Below are 19,008 nucleotides of genomic sequence, written 5' to 3' on the forward strand. Positions count from 1 at the left end.
GAGTAAACTGTGGTATATGAATGTTTTGGAATATAATTGTTCTGTAAGAAATGACCAGCAGAATGAATACAGAGAGGAATGGTGAGACTTACATGAACTGATGCTAAGTGAAATGAGCAGAACCAGGACATCATTATATACCTCAACAACGATACTGTTTGAGGATGTATTCTGATGGAAGTGGATTTGTTTGACAAAGAGATCTGACTCAGCTTCAATTGATCAATGATGGACAGAAGCAGCTACACCCAAAGAAAGAACACTGGGAAATGAATGTAAACTGTTTGCATTTTTGTTTTTCTTCCCGAGTTATTTCTACCTTCTGAATCCAATTCTCTCTGTGCAACAAGAGAACTGTTCAATCCTGCACACATATATTGTATCTAGATATATGTGACATATTTAACATGTATAGGACTGCTTGCCATCTAGGGGAGAGGGTGGAGGAAGGGAGGGGAAAAATCGGAACAGAAGTGAGTACAAGGGATAATGTTGTAAAAAATTACCCTGGCATGAGTTCTGTCAATAAAAAGTTATTTAAAAAAAAAAAAAGAAAGAAAGAAAGAAATGAGAAAATGAAAAAAAGAAAAAGAAAACAAAAATGACATGCTCAGGGCAGCCGGGTGGCACACTGCACCTGCCCTGAAGTCAAGAGGACCTGAGTTCAAATCTGACCTCACACACTTAACACTTCCTAGCTGTATAACCCAAGGCAAGTCACTTAATCCCCATTGCTTCAGGAAAAAAAAAAAAGAAAGAAAGAAAGAAATGAGATGTTCATCAATTGGAGAATGGCTGAACAAGTTGTGTTAGGAGAAATGACAAGCAGAATGATTTCAGAAAAACCTGGAAGGATTACATGAACTGATACAAAGTGAAATGAGAAGAATCATGAAAACATCATACACAATAATAGCAATATCATATGATGGCTAACCTAGCTATTCCCAGAAACACAATGTTCTAAGACAATCCCAAAGGATTTATAATAAAAAATACTATCTGCTGCTAGAGAAAGAAGTGGTATTATCTGAATACAGATTGAAGCATATTGTTTTTCTCTTTGTTTTTTGAGTCTTCTTACAAAAAAAAAGACTAATATGGAAATGTTTTACATGACTGCACATATGTAACTTAGATCAGGGAGGGAAGAAAGAGAGGAACAGAATTCAAAACTTTAAAAATTGTTAAAAATTCTCTTTATGTGTAACCAAAGAAAAAATAAAATTATTTTTTTAAAAATGGTAATGCTGGAGGGCATGTGGGAAAGAAGGAAGAATAATGCATTCTTGGTGGGACTGAGACTTGGTTTAAGTAATCTAGAAAACAACTTGGAAGTATGCCCCCAAAGTTACTAAAGTGCCCGTAAACTAGAAACAGCACTACCAGACCTATATTCCAGAGGAATTAAAAAGGAAAAAATTTCTATATACAAAAATATTAAGAGTTGCTCTTTTTGTAGTAATCCTAAACTGAAAATGAGGGGGTATCCACCTATTGAGGAATTATTAAACAAACTGTGTTATATAAATGAGTATTACTATGCCATAAGGAATGACAAAATAAACAGGAAACAGGAGAGACATTTTATGACCTGAGGCAAAGAGTAAAAGGAGTTATTAATTTGAAGAATAATTTACACAACAAATTATAAAGAAAAACAACTAAGATGTTAGAACTCTAACCAATGCAGTGATAAAGCATAATTCATATTTCCATGGAACTGAACATGAATCATGTCATTAAACTGGCCAAAGAAGTGATGGACTGAGATAAGCATTTCTGGACATGGTCATTTTCTTTGTTGGATTATGCTTATCTGTTGTGAAGGATTTTTTTTTTTTTTTTGCTAGTCAATATGCATGGGGGGAGAGAACAGTTAGAAAAAAGAGATAATTTTTAAAAAGATATGGAAACAAAGTAAAAATTATAATAGAGGAAAGACAAAAAACATTCTTTAGAGAAAACATTTAAAAATAAATTTACTGATAGTCTTAAAGAATATTATGATCAATGAAAAGCTGACTTGCCTATTATCACACAATTAATATGTCAAAGCAAGAACTCCCAAATTTTCCTAACTCTAAAGAGTCATCATATCAAACTAATTCTTACATATTAAATTTTTTGACTTAAAAAAGGCTCTCTTATGTGCTAGTTCCAATTCAATTTACAATAAAACTTGGCATTCCTCAAAGATTCATAGACTGTCAAAGAGTGTACAATGTAATGAGTATATATATAAAATTCTTAATTCTTTCACAAAATGCATGGAACAGGAACTGCTTACCTTAACTGACCAAAATATATTATACAAAGTTCAAATTTTTAAACTATAAAATAGTGAACTAAAATTCCTAATAGATCTTAGCTGGTTTGATGAAATCTGAATCCTGTATTAACTATTTATTAATGGACTAACATCTTAGAATCCTAAGCCCAGCATGGTATTCAATGTAAACATAAAAAAATTCTAAATATGCAAAACTCAAAAGAAATTAGGACCAAGATATTTTTAAACAGAGGAAATTTCAGTTTATATACTCAAGAACAAAGATATTTGGGTTTTGAAATTCCCTAACATATTCCCTACACATCTTTTTCATTTCAATCCTATTAAGTGCAAATGTCGTTCTGGGGGGAAAAAAAAGAATTAGGAAACCCTAACACACAATCAGACTTGGAAGAAAGAAACAAGCCCTCTTAAAGTAATGCTAATGAAATGTTTTAGATACTTACCAACTTTGATGATCTCTTTGGTACTGTGGAAATCACTTCCAATATTTCAATGACATATAAATGGCACTTATGTCGAGGCCACATTTTCCCATTCGTATCCATAAGGTACTGTAAAATCAGAAGCTTGAAAAGAAATTCCCAAATTCCAGTTTGTACCTAAGGATACAGATAATCACATGGATTAAAGAAACTATGAAAGAGGTGAAAGAAAGATGACAAGAGTAGCAGAAAGAAGTACAGCAAGCTCTACTACTACCCAAACTCCCCCCCCCCCCAAACAGATCTAGAAAATCCATCTTTTGACATCCTAATTAGGAAATTTTTCCAGTCCAGGTTGTCACAGGGTGACAGACAAAGCTGTGCAAACAACATTCCAATGCAAAGAAGACTATGCATCAGAACAAGAAGAAATCTCACAACTAGCATAAAAGGGCCTAAACTTCTGCAGGGTAAAGGAAAAAAGTATTAAATCAAAGTTCTGTTCTCCACTTCTCAGTTTTAGGTCACAGATCTATAGTGAGTAAAGATGGGGACCTATATCTAACAGTGACATTTTAGGAGTGGTAACAGTCCTGGGGCTATATATTGAGAGCATCCCACTTTAGAAGCAAGCAGTAGTTGCATAGCTTGGACCCTAGCAGAGAAGTAAGATCTCAGATCTACATTCTAGACCAGATTAAAACTAAAGAAACAACCAGGGCAAGAATCCCAGACTTAATAAAAGCCTATAACTCAAAAGAATACAGTTTTGTTACTCTGAACCATTAGCACTTTCTAGCTGCCAATATAACCAAGTCCAGCAACAGTCTACTAAAACTCCAAGTGGGGGAAACTTATAAGTCTGAGCTGTCCCTGAGCTCTTAGAATAACCTAATACTATACAACAAGAAAATAACAGCAAGATAAATCCAAACATATCTTGTGGAAGTGCAAAGTCTCTGGCTTTAGGATAAAGTATGATGTCAGGAAATTAAGCCAGAAGAATGACCAAAGAAAAAAACAATCCTACTTCAAAGAGATATTATGGTGACAGGAACATCCAAAACATATATCGAAAAGTAGAGAGTGTAAAAAAAAAGCTAAAGGTGAGTTAAGTAAGTAAGCTAAGTAAAAGTTTAAAGAAAAATACGTAAATTCAATTAGAATTCCTAAAAGACATGAAGAGTTTGGGGGTTTTAAGGGTTAAAAATGTTTTTATAAATAAAATTACTAGATGAAAAAATAGAAAAATGATAACTATGGAAGAAAAAATGAAAAGGAAATAGTATAGTATACTTATTTACTCTATGAATCAAAAACAATTTTAAAAAGTCAAAAGACTGAAAACAGAAAACATAAGTTGCATCATAACAAAAAGAAATGATCTGAAAAATACATGAAGGAGAGATACACTGTATTGACAAGTCTAATCATATTCAAAGAAATCATGAAAGAAAATTGCCCATAAAAAATACCACTAACAGCCAGAAATAAAGAAGATACTAAAGAACTACTAAGGGTCATATACAATTTACCAGCTATCACTAGAGATGAAATAGCTTAGAATATGGTATTCCCAGAAGGCAAGGAATACAAGCTTACAATCAAAAATAACTTACTCAACAAAACTGAGAATATAGAGAACATCCAAATATCCCTGAAGAAAAGATCACAGCTGCATAGAAAGTATAAATACAGAAGTCAAGAGAAATAGGAAAATGATCAAATGCATTCTAATATGTCTTCTCTGAAACCTACCAGGTTTCAAAACAGCCTCACAAAAGGAGCCTAATTAAACAGAAGGCTAAGAAGAAAAATGAAAGATGAAAAAGGGAGGAAAAGAAGAGTGCAATCAGGGTTAAGGAAAGGAGGAATAAGGTTAGGAAAAACCATCTCACAATCAAAGTAAACAATTAGAAATCTATGCAAATATAACTTCATATGTGCCTTCTCAATGGGGATAGAGGGGGAGGAAGGGAGAGAATCTGGAATTCAAACTTTTAAAAACAAATGTAAAAAAAAATTGTTTATATATACACAAACATACACACATAAACAAAATTAAAGAACATAAACCTTGTAAAAATGAATGCTAAAAATTTTATCATGTATCTGAGGAAAAATAAAATGCTATTATACATATAAAAAAGAAATATATGTAAATAAGGAAGAAGTTAAGGGAATGGATAATAATTGAACCTTACTTTATTTGAATTGGTCAAAAAAGAGATGAATGCATACAATATTTGGATATTCTAATATATTTAATCTATCAGAGAAACAGGAAGTAAAGAGAAGACAGAATGAGGATTAGGAACAAGTAAAGATTAAGAGGGGCAATGATAAAACAAAACATTCTCTAATAAACAATGTTCAAAAATATCTATAGTTCTATTTATGAAACAAAGAACTGGAAACCAAAAAATTGCCAATATGTTGGGAAATGGCTGAACTCATGGTTTATAATGTGATGGAATATTATTGTGCTATAAGAAATAAAAAAGAATAGTTTCAGGAAGGCCTGGGAAAACTATATGAACAACCAGAAGAATAAATTACATGTTAATGATAATATGTAAAGATAAACTCTAAAAGACTTAATGAACTCCGATTAAAACAAAGACCAGCCACAATTCCAAAGAATATATGAAAAAACATGTCATCTCTCCCAAGACAGACTTGATAGACTTAGAGTAAAGACTGAAGCACATTTTCTTCTCTTTTTCCTCCTCTTTTTTTTTTTTTTAAAAAAGGCAGGGGGTAGCTAATGCAGACTATACATTTTTGTAATAAGCTTTATTTTTCTTACCTTCTCAGTGGGTGGGGGAAAGGGAGGAAGGGTAAAAACACTTGGAATTGAAAATAAAATCAAATTAAATACATTAAAAATTCAATAACATCTAAGCTACATAATAGGGCATGTATTTAAGCTATAAAACAGGGTATGTCCTAAAATTGTGTTTCTAAAATCTTAGCTATTTGGCTACTAAAATAGTAAAGAATCAATGCACTTACTGAAGAGGTGATGTCCAGGTGAATAAGCATGGGATTTTTCTGGTATTTTACATTCAAGAAAGGTAGGAGAGATGCTAGCACTTTGCTTTCATTCACCTGGGGCTCAATCAGTCGAATGGTCTTCAGAGGTACTTCCTCCCCAGAATTTTCAAATTTCAGTTTGCTATGAAGCCTCTTTACATAGAGGGATTTTCCTATGACATTGAAATATATGAATTAGAGCTCCAAGTGTTAATGAAGAAAAAAGAAAAAAAAGAAAAGAAAAAAAAATAAGATGTTAAAAAAAGAGAGAGATGTGTGTAGAAGTATCCAAAAGATATGTGGTTCATGGTATTTTTTATTTATATATATATATATATATATATATATAAAAACAAATCAAAAGCTGAATATCAGCTTTCTCATAGCCCTAGAATTTTTACTATCTAGTTTATATACAATATGCCATACTACTTTCTCAATTAGGATCTAAATGAATGTAAAAAAGTAACTGTGGCCAAAAATATATATATTTCTGCAGCAGTGTTTTCATTTGTGAAATTCTTCTAATATTGTTATTGGAATTAAGTTGTTTGCAACTGGTAGTTTCCTTTAAATATTTTAGTATCTATTTTATTTTTATAAAATCAAAACTGCCATCAATAAGAAAAGCATACAGGAGTAACTGAAGAGTCAAGATTTCTTTTATGCTGACAGTCCACATCTGTATAAGAAAAAAAAAGAAGACAACAATAGAACCCTAAAATGTCAGAATTGCAGAAACTTTAGAAAACGTTTAGTCTAACCCAGGTAGTTGATATGACCAAGGTCACACAACTAGAAATTGGGAAAGCAAGGATTTGAATTCAGTTCTTCTTAGTCTAATGTTCTTTCCACTATCCTATGCTACAGGTGATAGTTATCAAGGGGGTAACAGAGTCTTCTTTAGATTATAAATGAGGAAGTAGAATGATATACTATATATAAGAGACTGAAAACATAATTTGAAAGTCAAAGTCTTATGAAGAGGTGAGGAATAATTAAGCAATCACAAGAGAAAAGGAGAAGACTTTTCTATCACTGACACATAGCTAAGAATTAGAAGCTTTCTGGGCCTCAGTTTCTCCATTAGCAAAATAAATTTAACCACATATCAAGATAATATGTCAAGAATCTTTAATTTCTCAAAAGAAAAAAGAAATATAAATTAAAGTTGTAAATCTAAGCTATCATTACCAACGCCTGCTCTCTTGGAGGTTACAACCTTCACACAGACACGATCCTTAAACACTGAAGCTGCTGAATGAATATGATGTGAGACTTGGTAATGACTTTGCAGATAATCCTGAATGTCCATGAGAAACTGCTGAGGGGTCATAAGGACTTTATACTGGCTGAAGACAGATGGGATATAACAATGTTCTCGATCACTGTTGCAGATGATCACCAGTCGGTAGTCTTCCCTGTGGCACTGCACACACAAGTTCTGAAACAGTTCTTCCACCTGGCAGCTTACTTCATAGCTAAGCTCATCTGCATACAGCAAGCTATAGACCTTACGCCCCTGGTACCCCAGAGTGAGGCAACGGCGCAAGAACAGTGACACCTCCTCATAAGTTGTCAAAGGGGTACAGAGCAACACCTCATCATAGCTGGGCAGGGGCTGGTGAGGAGACTCCATGTAGATAGCCAGGGCTACAGACAGCACATCAGAATGAGGACAGGTGATGAGGTTAGGCTGGCCAGCCTGCAAGCCTTGTGGGAGATGCCGCTCAGTGGGAACCTCTCCCATCTCTGACAGGTAGGCCAAGCAAAGACCAAGAGAGTCAATATTCAAGCAATTAGGTAGAAAGGCACTCATACAACTCATGTAAAAGTCCCACACTACCTTGACCTTGCCCAATAGCTCTGACTCAGAGAACAGCACCAATTTTAATTCATCCAAGTTGACCTGATCCATATGATGTCTCCCATAAGGTGTACTCAAAAATTTTAAGACATCATATTTGGTGCAATTTTTTTTGATGAAGGATAGCATAGCCAAGGCAGCTTCACTGGGTTTCTGCTTCTTGAGCTCTATGCAGAGGTAAACTAATTGTTCAGCGGTGTAATAGTTGAGATAAAAATACTTAGATCGCTTCTCAATCATGAATCTTTTCCAGTTCCCAAGGAAGAGTTCCATCTGCTTACACAGGGCTGCTAGGACTTCAGTTACTTCCCCATTTCCAGTGAGCTGTCCTACAGTCTCTAAGTGGAAATTCATTTGTACGGAAATCTGACTCTTGGGAGAGCAATATACTGTAGCTGTCCAAGACCTGAACAGCATATTTCCAGCAGTATAAAGGTTTATAAATGCTTGGGCAAGTCTCTGGATATTACAAAATACCTAGAAAAGATGAAAATAGAGGGTAGTTTTTAACAGGAGAATATTAAGACAGCATAATCTGGTATTGTATTGTAATAGTTAAAAATAATATGGAAGGATTCCTGGATTGGCCACTTAGTTTGTTGCTTTGCCACTTATTTCAGCTGCTTTGCCACTTATTTCAGCTGCTTTTCCTAAAAAAGTCTTCAACTTCCTCATCTAATTAAAATTAAGTTAAAAACAAAATAAGTCTATAAGCTCCTTCCAAGCCAAAAGATGGGAAGAAAATATATCATTTGTTGAATATTTGCAACTTCTAAGAACAAACTTGAATTAAAACAAAAGACTAGTATATAAATGACTTATATAAATTATGGTCAACTGAATTTTTGGATAGTTTGAATTCTTTGCCAAATCATTAAGTGTAGCAGAAAAAAGAACAAGTTAACCTTCCCATCAAGGACTGCCCACTATATTATTTCTACCCTATATGGATATATTCCTTGAGAAAACAAGGAGAAATTCATTTAAAAAATCTTAAAAAGAAATTGCCTACCAACACTTCAACCACATATCACCATGGAGATAACACCAGCTTATTCCACTTTGACCATTCATAGCCTTATGATCTGTGGCTTTTCATGTCAATTAAAAATATGAATTATTGTTTTTAATTTCCCATACCACTGAACTTGAGATGAAATTTTAAAATGTCTCCAAACAGAAAAGACTGAATGAGATACTTCCTGGCCCTAAAACAGATACAAAATTCTGACCTCTGAGAATTTATCCACTTCGACATGATTTTGGTCTTTCTTTCCAGACATCAGCATCAACTTATTGAGAAGCTCCTTCAGTTCCTCTAAGGAATAATGGCGTACTTCCTCATGATCTTCATGTCTTTCAGGAAGGCTCAAATGTAACACTGTGTCCAGGGATACCTACAAAAGGTCCCAAAGTCATAGTTTTTCCTGAAGAACCACTATGATTAATACCAAAAAAACCACTTACTTCCCAATAAGGACTTTAAAAAGTATAGCCCAGATCTTTCTGATTTCGTAGGTATTCATTGCCAAAGAAAGAAATCATTAATTTCTCATTAACAAAGAACTTTGCTGCCTCTTTGCTAAGCACCTACTATAATTAAAGGCATAAAGAAATATAAAGATAAAAACAAAAGTCTCCATCCTCCTATTAGGGGAATAAGATAAGTGTGCAAAAACAGTAACAGTGTTATAAAGACAAACAAAAAGTCTAGCTAATTTGCTATAATAGGCAATGGGGAACCATTGAGAGAAAATCATGAGAAGATTAATTATCATAAATGCAGCTTGACATGGAGAAAAACAAATTGCTGAAAAGCAATGAGCTTCCCCCTCCCTTCTTTAGAGAGGTGATAGAACTATGGACATGTCACACTGCATATACTGTCAAAGTCAAATAACATGATGATTTGTTTTGCTGAACTCTTCTTTATATGTTACATGGAATGATTCATTGAGAGGAGTGGAAGATAGATATATGTGAAAATGAAAACAAGAATGTAGTGTTCTTCTCTAAAATGTAAAGTTCTCTGGGAGCAGGTTTCTTGGGGGGCTTCAGGAGGCAGCCTTAGTTTCATTCAGAGTAATCACAAGTACAGCCAGGAGTTAAAGTCCCAATCCTTTATTGTTTCCTTCAAAGTCTTGTCTCTTTTCCTGGGGCCCAGTTAGCTTTAATAAAGGCCTATATCTCTCTCCTTGGTTCCAAGAGCTTAAGCTGCCTTCTCTGGCTTGGGAATCTCCTGGACTAAATCCTGGCTGAGGCTCTGAGCTTCTAGTGGGCTTGTGTATCTGGCCCTGTGAGCTTCTTTTATATGCTATACACTGAGTACACACCAATCATTATATCACTAGGAAACTAATATTTGTTGTAGGATTAAATCAATGCTAAACTAGATTTAATCACTGTCTCCTCAATTCCACTTACTTAGCACCTTGTAAGAATCCTAACACAAGAAATTTCAACAGAAATTACTTTAGAAAAGATTTTTTCAAAAAAGAAAATCAATGTGCCCTCATATAAGAGAATTCACTTGTTAAGAGGTACAGCCTCAAGGTTCAAAGAAAATAAAAGCCCATTTTGTGTCTATGATTAGACTATGACAAAACACTAGGATATGCCACTAGACTATCCTGATAAAAGTCTGAACTAGAAGCTCAGATATGGACTAACAAGAAAGTTTTATCCTGTGAACCTCAATTATTCCAAATTTTTAGTAGACACTAAGATCAGAAGTAATAAACTAGATAAACTGTTGTGGGAACATTTTAGAAGCAACTCAGATTCTTGGGAAATGAGGCAGAAGTGGCTAAAAAGAGCTGACTTTAAAAAAAAAAAGCATAGGATTCATATTCACCCTCCCACCCAACCCCCCCCCCCCAAAAAAAAAAAAGACTCTTAGGAGAAACTTTAAAAATGCTCAAACATGTGCTTATAAAATAAGGAGATTGAAATCCAGAAGAGGGTATGGTTTCCTTCAAATTCTTTGTGACAAGGGTATTATTAGGAACATTTAGCCCCATCAGATAAGAACTTCAGCTCTCTTACCTTTTGACCATCTTTGGGAGGTCTGATAATGTAGATGCCTTTGCTGTTGATGGCTGTTGCCAATGACAAGGATGACAATTCTACAGATCCATGACTATCCTTTACTGTTTTTAGCCACTCCAGGTGTCGAGCAGAATCACGCTGATGGGAACGTAGAAGAGAATACAGAGGAAAATTTGAAGGATTGCATTCATTCTCCTAAGAAACCTACAAATACAAGGACTGACACAATCCCACTTTACTTCCTGAAGTGAACCATTCTGCCTTGCATTGTAAAACTAGAGGTCAACTACAGTATGATAGGAATAATGGGGAAGAACAATAAATGAGAGGGCAATGCACAAATATTAGATACTCTTTTTGCAATGGAGATGTTTAAAATAGTGGTTTTACTATGTTTAAGTTCTTTCAACAGTTAAAATGGAAATGACCAAGTATATTTCTGTGCTTAAGTTTTCCCAGCTGTCAAATAGGCATCCACTGGATATCTCATCTATAAGTACTTTTATTGGAAAACATTTTCCACTGTCTTATCAAGAGGCATAACTTCAAGCATGTTAAGAACCCTGATTTGTTCTTCAGATATATCATCTGAAATGAATTGAATGTGCATTTTAATTTTATTTTTTAATAGTATTTTATTTTTCCAAATACCTGCAAAAATAGTTTTAGCATTCATCTTTGCAAAACCTTGTGTTCCAAATTTTTCTCCCTTTCTCCCCCAAAACATCAAAAAATCCTATATAGACTAAAACATGCAGTTCTTCTAAATGTATTTCCATATTCATTATGCTGTGCAAGAAAAATCAGGTTAAAAGGGAAAAAAACGAGGGAAAAAAACCAAGCAAACTAACAATAACAAAATGGTGAAAATACTATGCTTTGATCCACATTCAGTCTCCATAATTCTCGCTCTAGATGAGAATGGTATTGCTTTGAATCACCTTATTGTTGAAAAGAGCCAAGTCTATGACAGTTGATCATCACATAATCTTTTTGTTACTGTGTACAACTTAACATTTGAAAAAAAGAATTAAGATCAAGAAATAAATAAACCCAAAACAAGCACAAAAGAGAAAATTCTAAAAACTACAGAAAAGAAATATTATGTTCCTCTGGAGCCTGAATTGATGCTTACCAGTTTCTTGGGTAGATGCTGATCATTTTCCAGAGCTTTCCACAGTTCCTTTAATTGTTCCATAAACTCCCTAAAGCCTGCCTGAACCTCAAGTTTATATAGTATTGAGGCATATCCTTGTACAGCATCATGGAAACATGCCACTCGGTCCACATCCATATCATTCTCTCCCGCTGAGATAGAGGCCAAGTCCACAAACACCTTTAGCTCATTAATATCTTGGAAAGAAAATATCAGCATCAATATATAATTATTTAATTTCTTTGAGTATGGTGATACTAAAAGCTCATACAATGATCTCTCATAAAATATTTGGCATGGAAAATTGATAAGGAATGAGTAATGGGAAGGTTTATCTTTTTTTATTTCAGATAAAGTGCAAATGACAAAAGGATTATGATGACTATGGGATTCAGTGCAGCTCAATAAGCTGAGAATGCTGAGCAAAAAATTAAGACTAATTTCTCTTTATAATTTTACTATCAATGCAACAAAGACTTGAACAAGTCATAGTTTACTATCATCAGTTTAAAAAAATAGAAACAAAAACTGATTATGTCCTATTTATTTACCACAAAGGAATCCTTTGAATCAATTAGAGACAGCCTGTAAATCTCACTAAGCACGTTTAAAAAATGGTAACCAACAGCTAAGTAGCATAGGAGTTATTGAATAATACAGGAATCAACTAAGGACACTTAATAATTCATTATGACATATTCTCTTTTTACTCCATTTATTCCCATCTCTGATTATTTTTATGTCTAACTTTTTCTCTTCTCCCTTTTTCCTTGTTCCTTCATTCCTTTAAAATCAAAGCTTTAATCCTGGAGATAGTATTTAGGGACAATGAGTGACATATAATTGTTGGAATCCTTACAAAATGTTAAGTCATTAGAATTGATAGAGACAATAATTATCTAATTTAGCATGGTTCAGTATGATTGATCTGATCCTACAAGGAGATGTTATGAGCCAGAACTTGAAGCAAGGTACTAAGTAGAACTGATGGAAACAATGCTTGTGTGCTTGGGTTTACACCTTTAAGAGTTTACACATTAGAAGTCACACATTGGAGTTCACAAGTATGGGAGATACACAAAGTTAACTTTGTAACTTTGTGAATTCATACCTCCCATAATCCCACTCTCGGAGGAGGAGTCAACCTTTTACACCGAGCATAAAAAGAGCTTCAATCAGTCAGTTCAAGAGAGTCAGTTCAGAAGAAGCCACGCGAGCTAGAGCAGAAGTCACTTCAGAAGATTAACAGAGTGAGAGTTCAGTTCGGGAGAATGAGAAGCTAATCTGCAGTCGGACAGAACCAAGATCCAGAGGCTGAAGCTAGCAACAAGAGCTCTCAGAACCAAAGAAAGCTAACTGGGCTATTTTGGAAGAAACAATAAAGAACTACTTTAACACCTGGCTGCATTTGAAATGATTATTACTTTGAACTGAAACTAAAGCTGCCTCCAGAAACCTCCCCAAGAAACCTGCTCCCACAGAGAACCATTATATAGTATAGAAAAAGAAGAGAACACCACATATATTCTTTGATACAGTCACTCTATTGTTGAAAATATACCCTAAAAATTTTATCAACAATTTTAAAAGAAAACTATGTTTTATATTTTTGTAGAAAGACTGCATATAATTTCCAAAAACTAAAAATTTCCAACAGCAGTAATTTCTAAAAATGTAAATATCCAACCTTAAGGAAATGGCAAGATAAAAGTATAGTTCTTTAAAATAATGGAAAACTGTAATTATGATTCCAACAAGTATATGAAGAATATAATGAAATCAATGAAGACTCTTAATACACAGTGAAAAATGCAGAATTAGGGAAAAAAACATACATATGAATTACAATTATAACAGGAAAAACGAAGTAGATAAAAACAAGGCATATTTCTACAATCTTGGAAAGAGTGACCAAAAAAATGGTTAGGATATTTATATGTTGAAATTAGTTAAAATCACAATAGTTATCATGAAACTTTCTGGTCACAATAATGTTCAATGTTAATGTTAATATAACTTGTAAAAAATTAAAATAAAAATTAAGGGAATAATAATTTTGCTATACTATATCACCCCATGTGAAAGAAAGAGATACACTGTAGAAGGAATTGGGATTTTTAAAAAACTAAGGAAATGGGGGAGAGTGAGAAGGAATAATGTATGAAAAAATGATCCTAATTTTTTTTCATATATACCACAAACAGAAAGATAACAATCTTTCTTTAACTACCCTGAAGAAAAGAGAGTAGGACCATTATTTGAGACAACACTTGACCAAAAATAGCAGAACTACTTGATTCTTGTTTGTTTTTGCTGTCAAGGAAAAGGATTTATGAATTAGAAAGTCCAAGAGAAAATGACTAATAAGGCACTGATACCTAAGATAAGGAGGAGAGTAAGATAAGATAAAATAGTTTTTGATGAGCTGATTCAAACTAACTACATTCCCGGAAATTACAATCACTTAAAAGAAGATAATACAGAATGAAAGTAAGATCAGTTCTTCCCACTTGAAGATCATGAATTTAGTGTCATATTCATGCTAGTTATACACTAGCAAGCTTGATAATAATTTATCTTCATTCTAGATTATTACTAAAGGAATAATTATTATCTAGAAAAAGGAAGGAATGATCATAGAAAATCAGAATGTCATTATGATACACAGGTCTTGACAAACTAAGTCACTTTCTAGTTTAATAAGATTACTAGGATGGTAAGTGTGTCTGAGGTCTAATTAACTTAGATCCTAATAAAGAACATCTAGTAGAGGCATATATGATATGGTATAGCTTCTAGGGAAATATAATGATGATTTTAGGTTCCCTGACCTTAAGGGGGAGCTTCTATTCTAACAATAAGTCAGTAGTCCTAAATCTTTTAGCTTTGGAATCTGCCAAAGGAAACTCCCACAATCCAGTGTCTGACCACTTCTTATTCAGATAGCATCTGGCCTCAGGAAACTGCCACAGATCAAACTCCTGAGACAATAATGATAATACAATAAGACAATAAACTTCTCAATTCATTGCTGACTGGTAATCTTGTCAGTAATAATCTGATCAATAGAGAATCACTCCTGGAGATCACTCCTCCCACAGAATTAGCACATCTATGACTGAAAACTGGATAAAAATATCTCCTTGCTTCTGTTTCTCTGCTGAAATTCTCTTAGAATTCCTGCCCACTTCTGTAATGGCATTACAATTACCTTCAATAAAACTTTGCCCCTCATGACACTGGTCCCCCCATTCTCAATACATGCTATTCTTATGGATAAGATGATAATTTGAAATTGATGATATGCTCTTCGATAAAGAGAGCCTTAATTGATCAAAGATGGACAGAAACAGCTACACCCAGAGAAAGAACACTGGGAAATGAATATAAATTGCTTGCATTTTTGTTTTTCTTCCCGGGTTATTTATACCTTCTGAATTCAATTCTCCCTGTGCAACAAGAAAACGGTTCGGTTCTGCACACATATATTGTATCTAGGATATACTGTAACCCATTCAACATGTAAAGGACTGCTTGCCATCTGGGGGAAGGGGTGGAGGGAGGGAAGGGAAAAATTGGAACAGAAGTGAATGCAAGGGATAATGCTGTAAAAAATTACCCTGGCATGCGTTCTATCAATAAAAAGTTATTAAAAAAAATAAAAAGGAATAGAAATATAAAATAGAAAATAGAAAAATAAAAAGGAATAAAAAAATTCAATATAATAAAAAAACCATTTAATTAAAAAAAAAAAAGAAATTGATGATATGGCCCAATGAATACTTAATCCAATGGTGGATTAAAGTTCACATGGTGTAAAAAAAAAATTCTTGATTTGAAAGACTAAGTTTGAATACTGGTTCTGTCTCTTATTATGAATTTTTGACCTTGGTCAATATGCTTCTTCTCTATGTGCCTTAGTTTTGTCATCTAAAAAACAGGGTTACTGACATACATACATACAGAAACCACTTATACTTCTAAATTTAAGATCCAAAAAAATTAATAAACAAATAAATGAATGATCCCATAAACTTAGCAGGCCTCTAGTGGAGTACCCTCTAAGTTTGTGCTTGACCCTGTAAATCTTAATAATTTTATCAGTGAATTATGTAGAGAACAATTTATATGAAAAAGATCTGGCAATTTAGTAAGACTATATACTCAATGAATCAAGATGAAATAAGCATCCAAAAAAAGCTAATTTTATCTTGATCTACATTCAAGGGAATATAGTATACAGGACAAGGATGTGTGGACCATAAAGTATTTTGTCCACTTCTGGATGCTTTATTTTAGGAATGACATTGATTATCTGGAATATTCAGATGAAGTCAAATAGTATGGTAAAGAAATCTGAGATTATGCCACACAGCATGATTTGAAGGAACTGGAGATATTTAGTCTAGAAAAAGCAGGGATTAGGAAGAAGAGAAAGGTGCGTAGTTACAGAGATGGACCTAAACTTGATGTGAGGAAAAAGTCTATAATGATTAAGAGTTCTATAAAAATGGAATAAATGATCTTGGGAATTTGAGGGGATCTCGTTGGAGGTCTTTAAATAAAAGTCAGATGACCTTTATTTATGTTATGCTTGAGAGACTTTTGTTCAGTTAGTTACACTAATTAGCCTTTCAAATCTCAGGGCATGTAAAATGATGTCTATCTGCCAGGAGCACGCACTGAGAAGTTTATGATCACACTATTAACTAGAAGATTTGTGATCAAGAAAATTTGATTTGGCTTTTTGGCATCCTAAAATTCTTTTAATATTACCTTCAAGAGCCTCTTTGACCCAGCCAATGAATTCTTTCCTCAGTGAGATTTCTTCAAGACACTGACGCCGAGTCTCATCAATATCTTGCAGCAATTGTTTCGCTTGTATGAGTTGATTACTGATACGATCCAATTTCTCATTGGCAGCATTAAATTCATCAGTCTGTAAGGCAAAAATTTTGCTACACATTGGGAATAAACCACATACAATACTAGATACAAGTTTACAGCTTTATTTACCGCATGGCATTTCTTCCTCTGAACTTCCTGAACTTCTAGGGACTTTATAAGATGCCATCCCAAAAGAAACAGAGATGGAGAACCTCATCCTTGATGAAGGAGAATGAGATTGTTTTTGAAGTCTGCTTGATTTTTTGTTTTAAATCTATAGCAAACAATTTATCATATCAAATTCTTTCTTAGCTAGGGCCAAAGCACAGCCTAGAAGCTACAATAATGCAAAGAAGATAAATATTTCATCTGTAAACTGTTTTACTATAATGAAGAGAAATTAAACCATTCCCTAAATGGAGGCAGCTAGGAGGAACAATGGAGGGAATGCTAGACCTAAAGTCAGGAAGACTCATCTTGAGCTCCAATTCAGTTTCAGATTCTTGATAGCTTATGTCCTTAGGTATTCTTTCTGTTTGCTTTAGTTTCTGCATCTTTAAAAAGAAATTGCAAACCACTGCCAAGATAAGCCTAAAAGAACTCATGAAGACACAAGGAAACAAGTTTCCCTAAATAACATAAAAGACTGACTCTAAGATGCATGTTTCAGTTTTATAAGTATTCCTTTCCTTTATGGAAATTCTAAACCCTCACAATGGAGAGGTATATCATCATCATCATCATCATCAAATTACTAGACTTTTATATACTGCTTTAAGGTTAGCAAAATGCTTTTTAAAATGTTATCTCATTTTATCCTAACAATAACTCTTGGAGGAGGTGATGCTATTATTACAATAACCATTGCATAGAAGAGGAAAATGTAGGCAAAATCAGGCTGATTCACCCAGAGTCACACTGACTATAAGTTTCCGAAATCTTCTGGACTCTAGGCCTCACATTCTATCTATTGTGCCACTAGATGGCAAAATTCATCACTTGCGAACCCACTTCTTCATGAGGCATATTATAGAACTTAGCTCAGGCCAGTTCTCAAACAATGAAGTGTCAGCAGAACTGTATTCTGAAGCTCTTCTGAGCCCCACCTTATCCACATTGTAAAGACATGGCCTTCAAGAATCAGGTTCCCCCTCCATATCAATGAAGCAAAAATAGGTTTTCTTAGAAAACTATTAGGGTCACTTACCTAGAAAACCTTAATAAAAAAAAATCCTTTTTCCAATTTCCTAAGGTATCAATGCTAATATCCCCTCCTGGAAATAAATTCATTTTTACCAACAAAGGATCAGTTATTTAAATGTTATTCAGAGTTAAAAACCTAAACCCCTTTGGGTATTCTGACCAGAAATGCAATATCAATGAAAAAGAAAATTCTAATATTCTTAAGAAAAGCCTCTTGACAAGATGCTTAAAAAGTCATAAGTTTATAAATCCCAACAGTTTTCTGAGATAGATTATCACATAACAATTCCATCTATACTTACAAAGCTTAATAATATCTGAAGCACACTGAAGTCACCAGATAAACCCAAGTCTTCTTTCACCTTGCAGATGACTTTGGCTGAATCAACAGCCAAATGCAAGTGGTGATATTCCTTGATCTGTCCAACTCGCTTATTGATCCAGTCCTGCTTGTCATCAGGATCCAGCCTGCACATGATCTTGAGGTCTTTAGTAAGATCATCATACTTATTTACAAAGTTTTTAAAAACAGAATGTACATCAGCGAATGTGAGGTCTCCTGACTTTAGATCCTTATAAAGTCTGTGAAATCTTCTGTGACAAGGAGAATATAATACATCATATACATTCTCAAGGTTCAAAATCAGCATCTCGGAGTTATCATCATTCCCCCCAAGTGATTGGGCTTCTTTCTCCCAACAGACTTGGAAGACGTAGCTATCTTTTAAATAGTCCACTGTTCTGGCCATCTCCAGTAACCAAGACTTCAGTTTGTAATAGGTCTTGTACTCACGCACAGCAGGAGAATGGGGAAGTCTCACTGTAACTGCTTCATCCATTCTCTTTCCACTAACATCTTCCAAATGTTTCTTTTCAATATCTCCAAAGTCCACTGTACAACAATCACAAAAAATAAAATTGAAAAGTCCAATCTCATCACCATTATAAAACAACAATTATATTTGTCCTACTTGTTATCTCACTACTCAAATAAATAATATTTTTAAATGAGTAAAGGTGTTCTAGGAATTTTTTCTCTTAATAAGCTGGAAATAGCCTTCTCTTCCAATACCTAACTTATTCCTCAGCTTTT

At 33.9% G+C, this 19,008-nt stretch overlaps 1 protein-coding gene across 1 annotated transcript in view; it reads right to left on the reverse strand.

Annotated features, from left to right (window-relative positions):
• RNF213 (ring finger protein 213) overlaps positions 1-19,008 on the reverse strand; it is a 176,242-nt gene that overhangs the window by 69,395 nt on the left and 87,839 nt on the right. The window contains exons 21-28 of the mRNA XM_051995424.1: positions 18,218-18,807; positions 16,602-16,764; positions 11,805-12,022; positions 10,667-10,807; positions 8,854-9,018; positions 6,949-8,098; positions 5,734-5,927; positions 2,740-2,895 (exon numbers count right to left, since the gene is read on the reverse strand). Coding sequence (XP_051851384.1) covers positions 2,740-2,895; positions 5,734-5,927; positions 6,949-8,098; positions 8,854-9,018; positions 10,667-10,807; positions 11,805-12,022; positions 16,602-16,764; positions 18,218-18,807 — 2,777 coding nt within the window. The remainder of the gene's footprint in view (positions 1-2,739; positions 2,896-5,733; positions 5,928-6,948; positions 8,099-8,853; positions 9,019-10,666; positions 10,808-11,804; positions 12,023-16,601; positions 16,765-18,217; positions 18,808-19,008) is intronic.

Source organism: Antechinus flavipes, chromosome 4 (assembly GCF_016432865.1).
Source record: "Antechinus flavipes isolate AdamAnt ecotype Samford, QLD, Australia chromosome 4, AdamAnt_v2, whole genome shotgun sequence".
Taxonomy (NCBI): domain Eukaryota; kingdom Metazoa; phylum Chordata; class Mammalia; order Dasyuromorphia; family Dasyuridae; genus Antechinus; species Antechinus flavipes.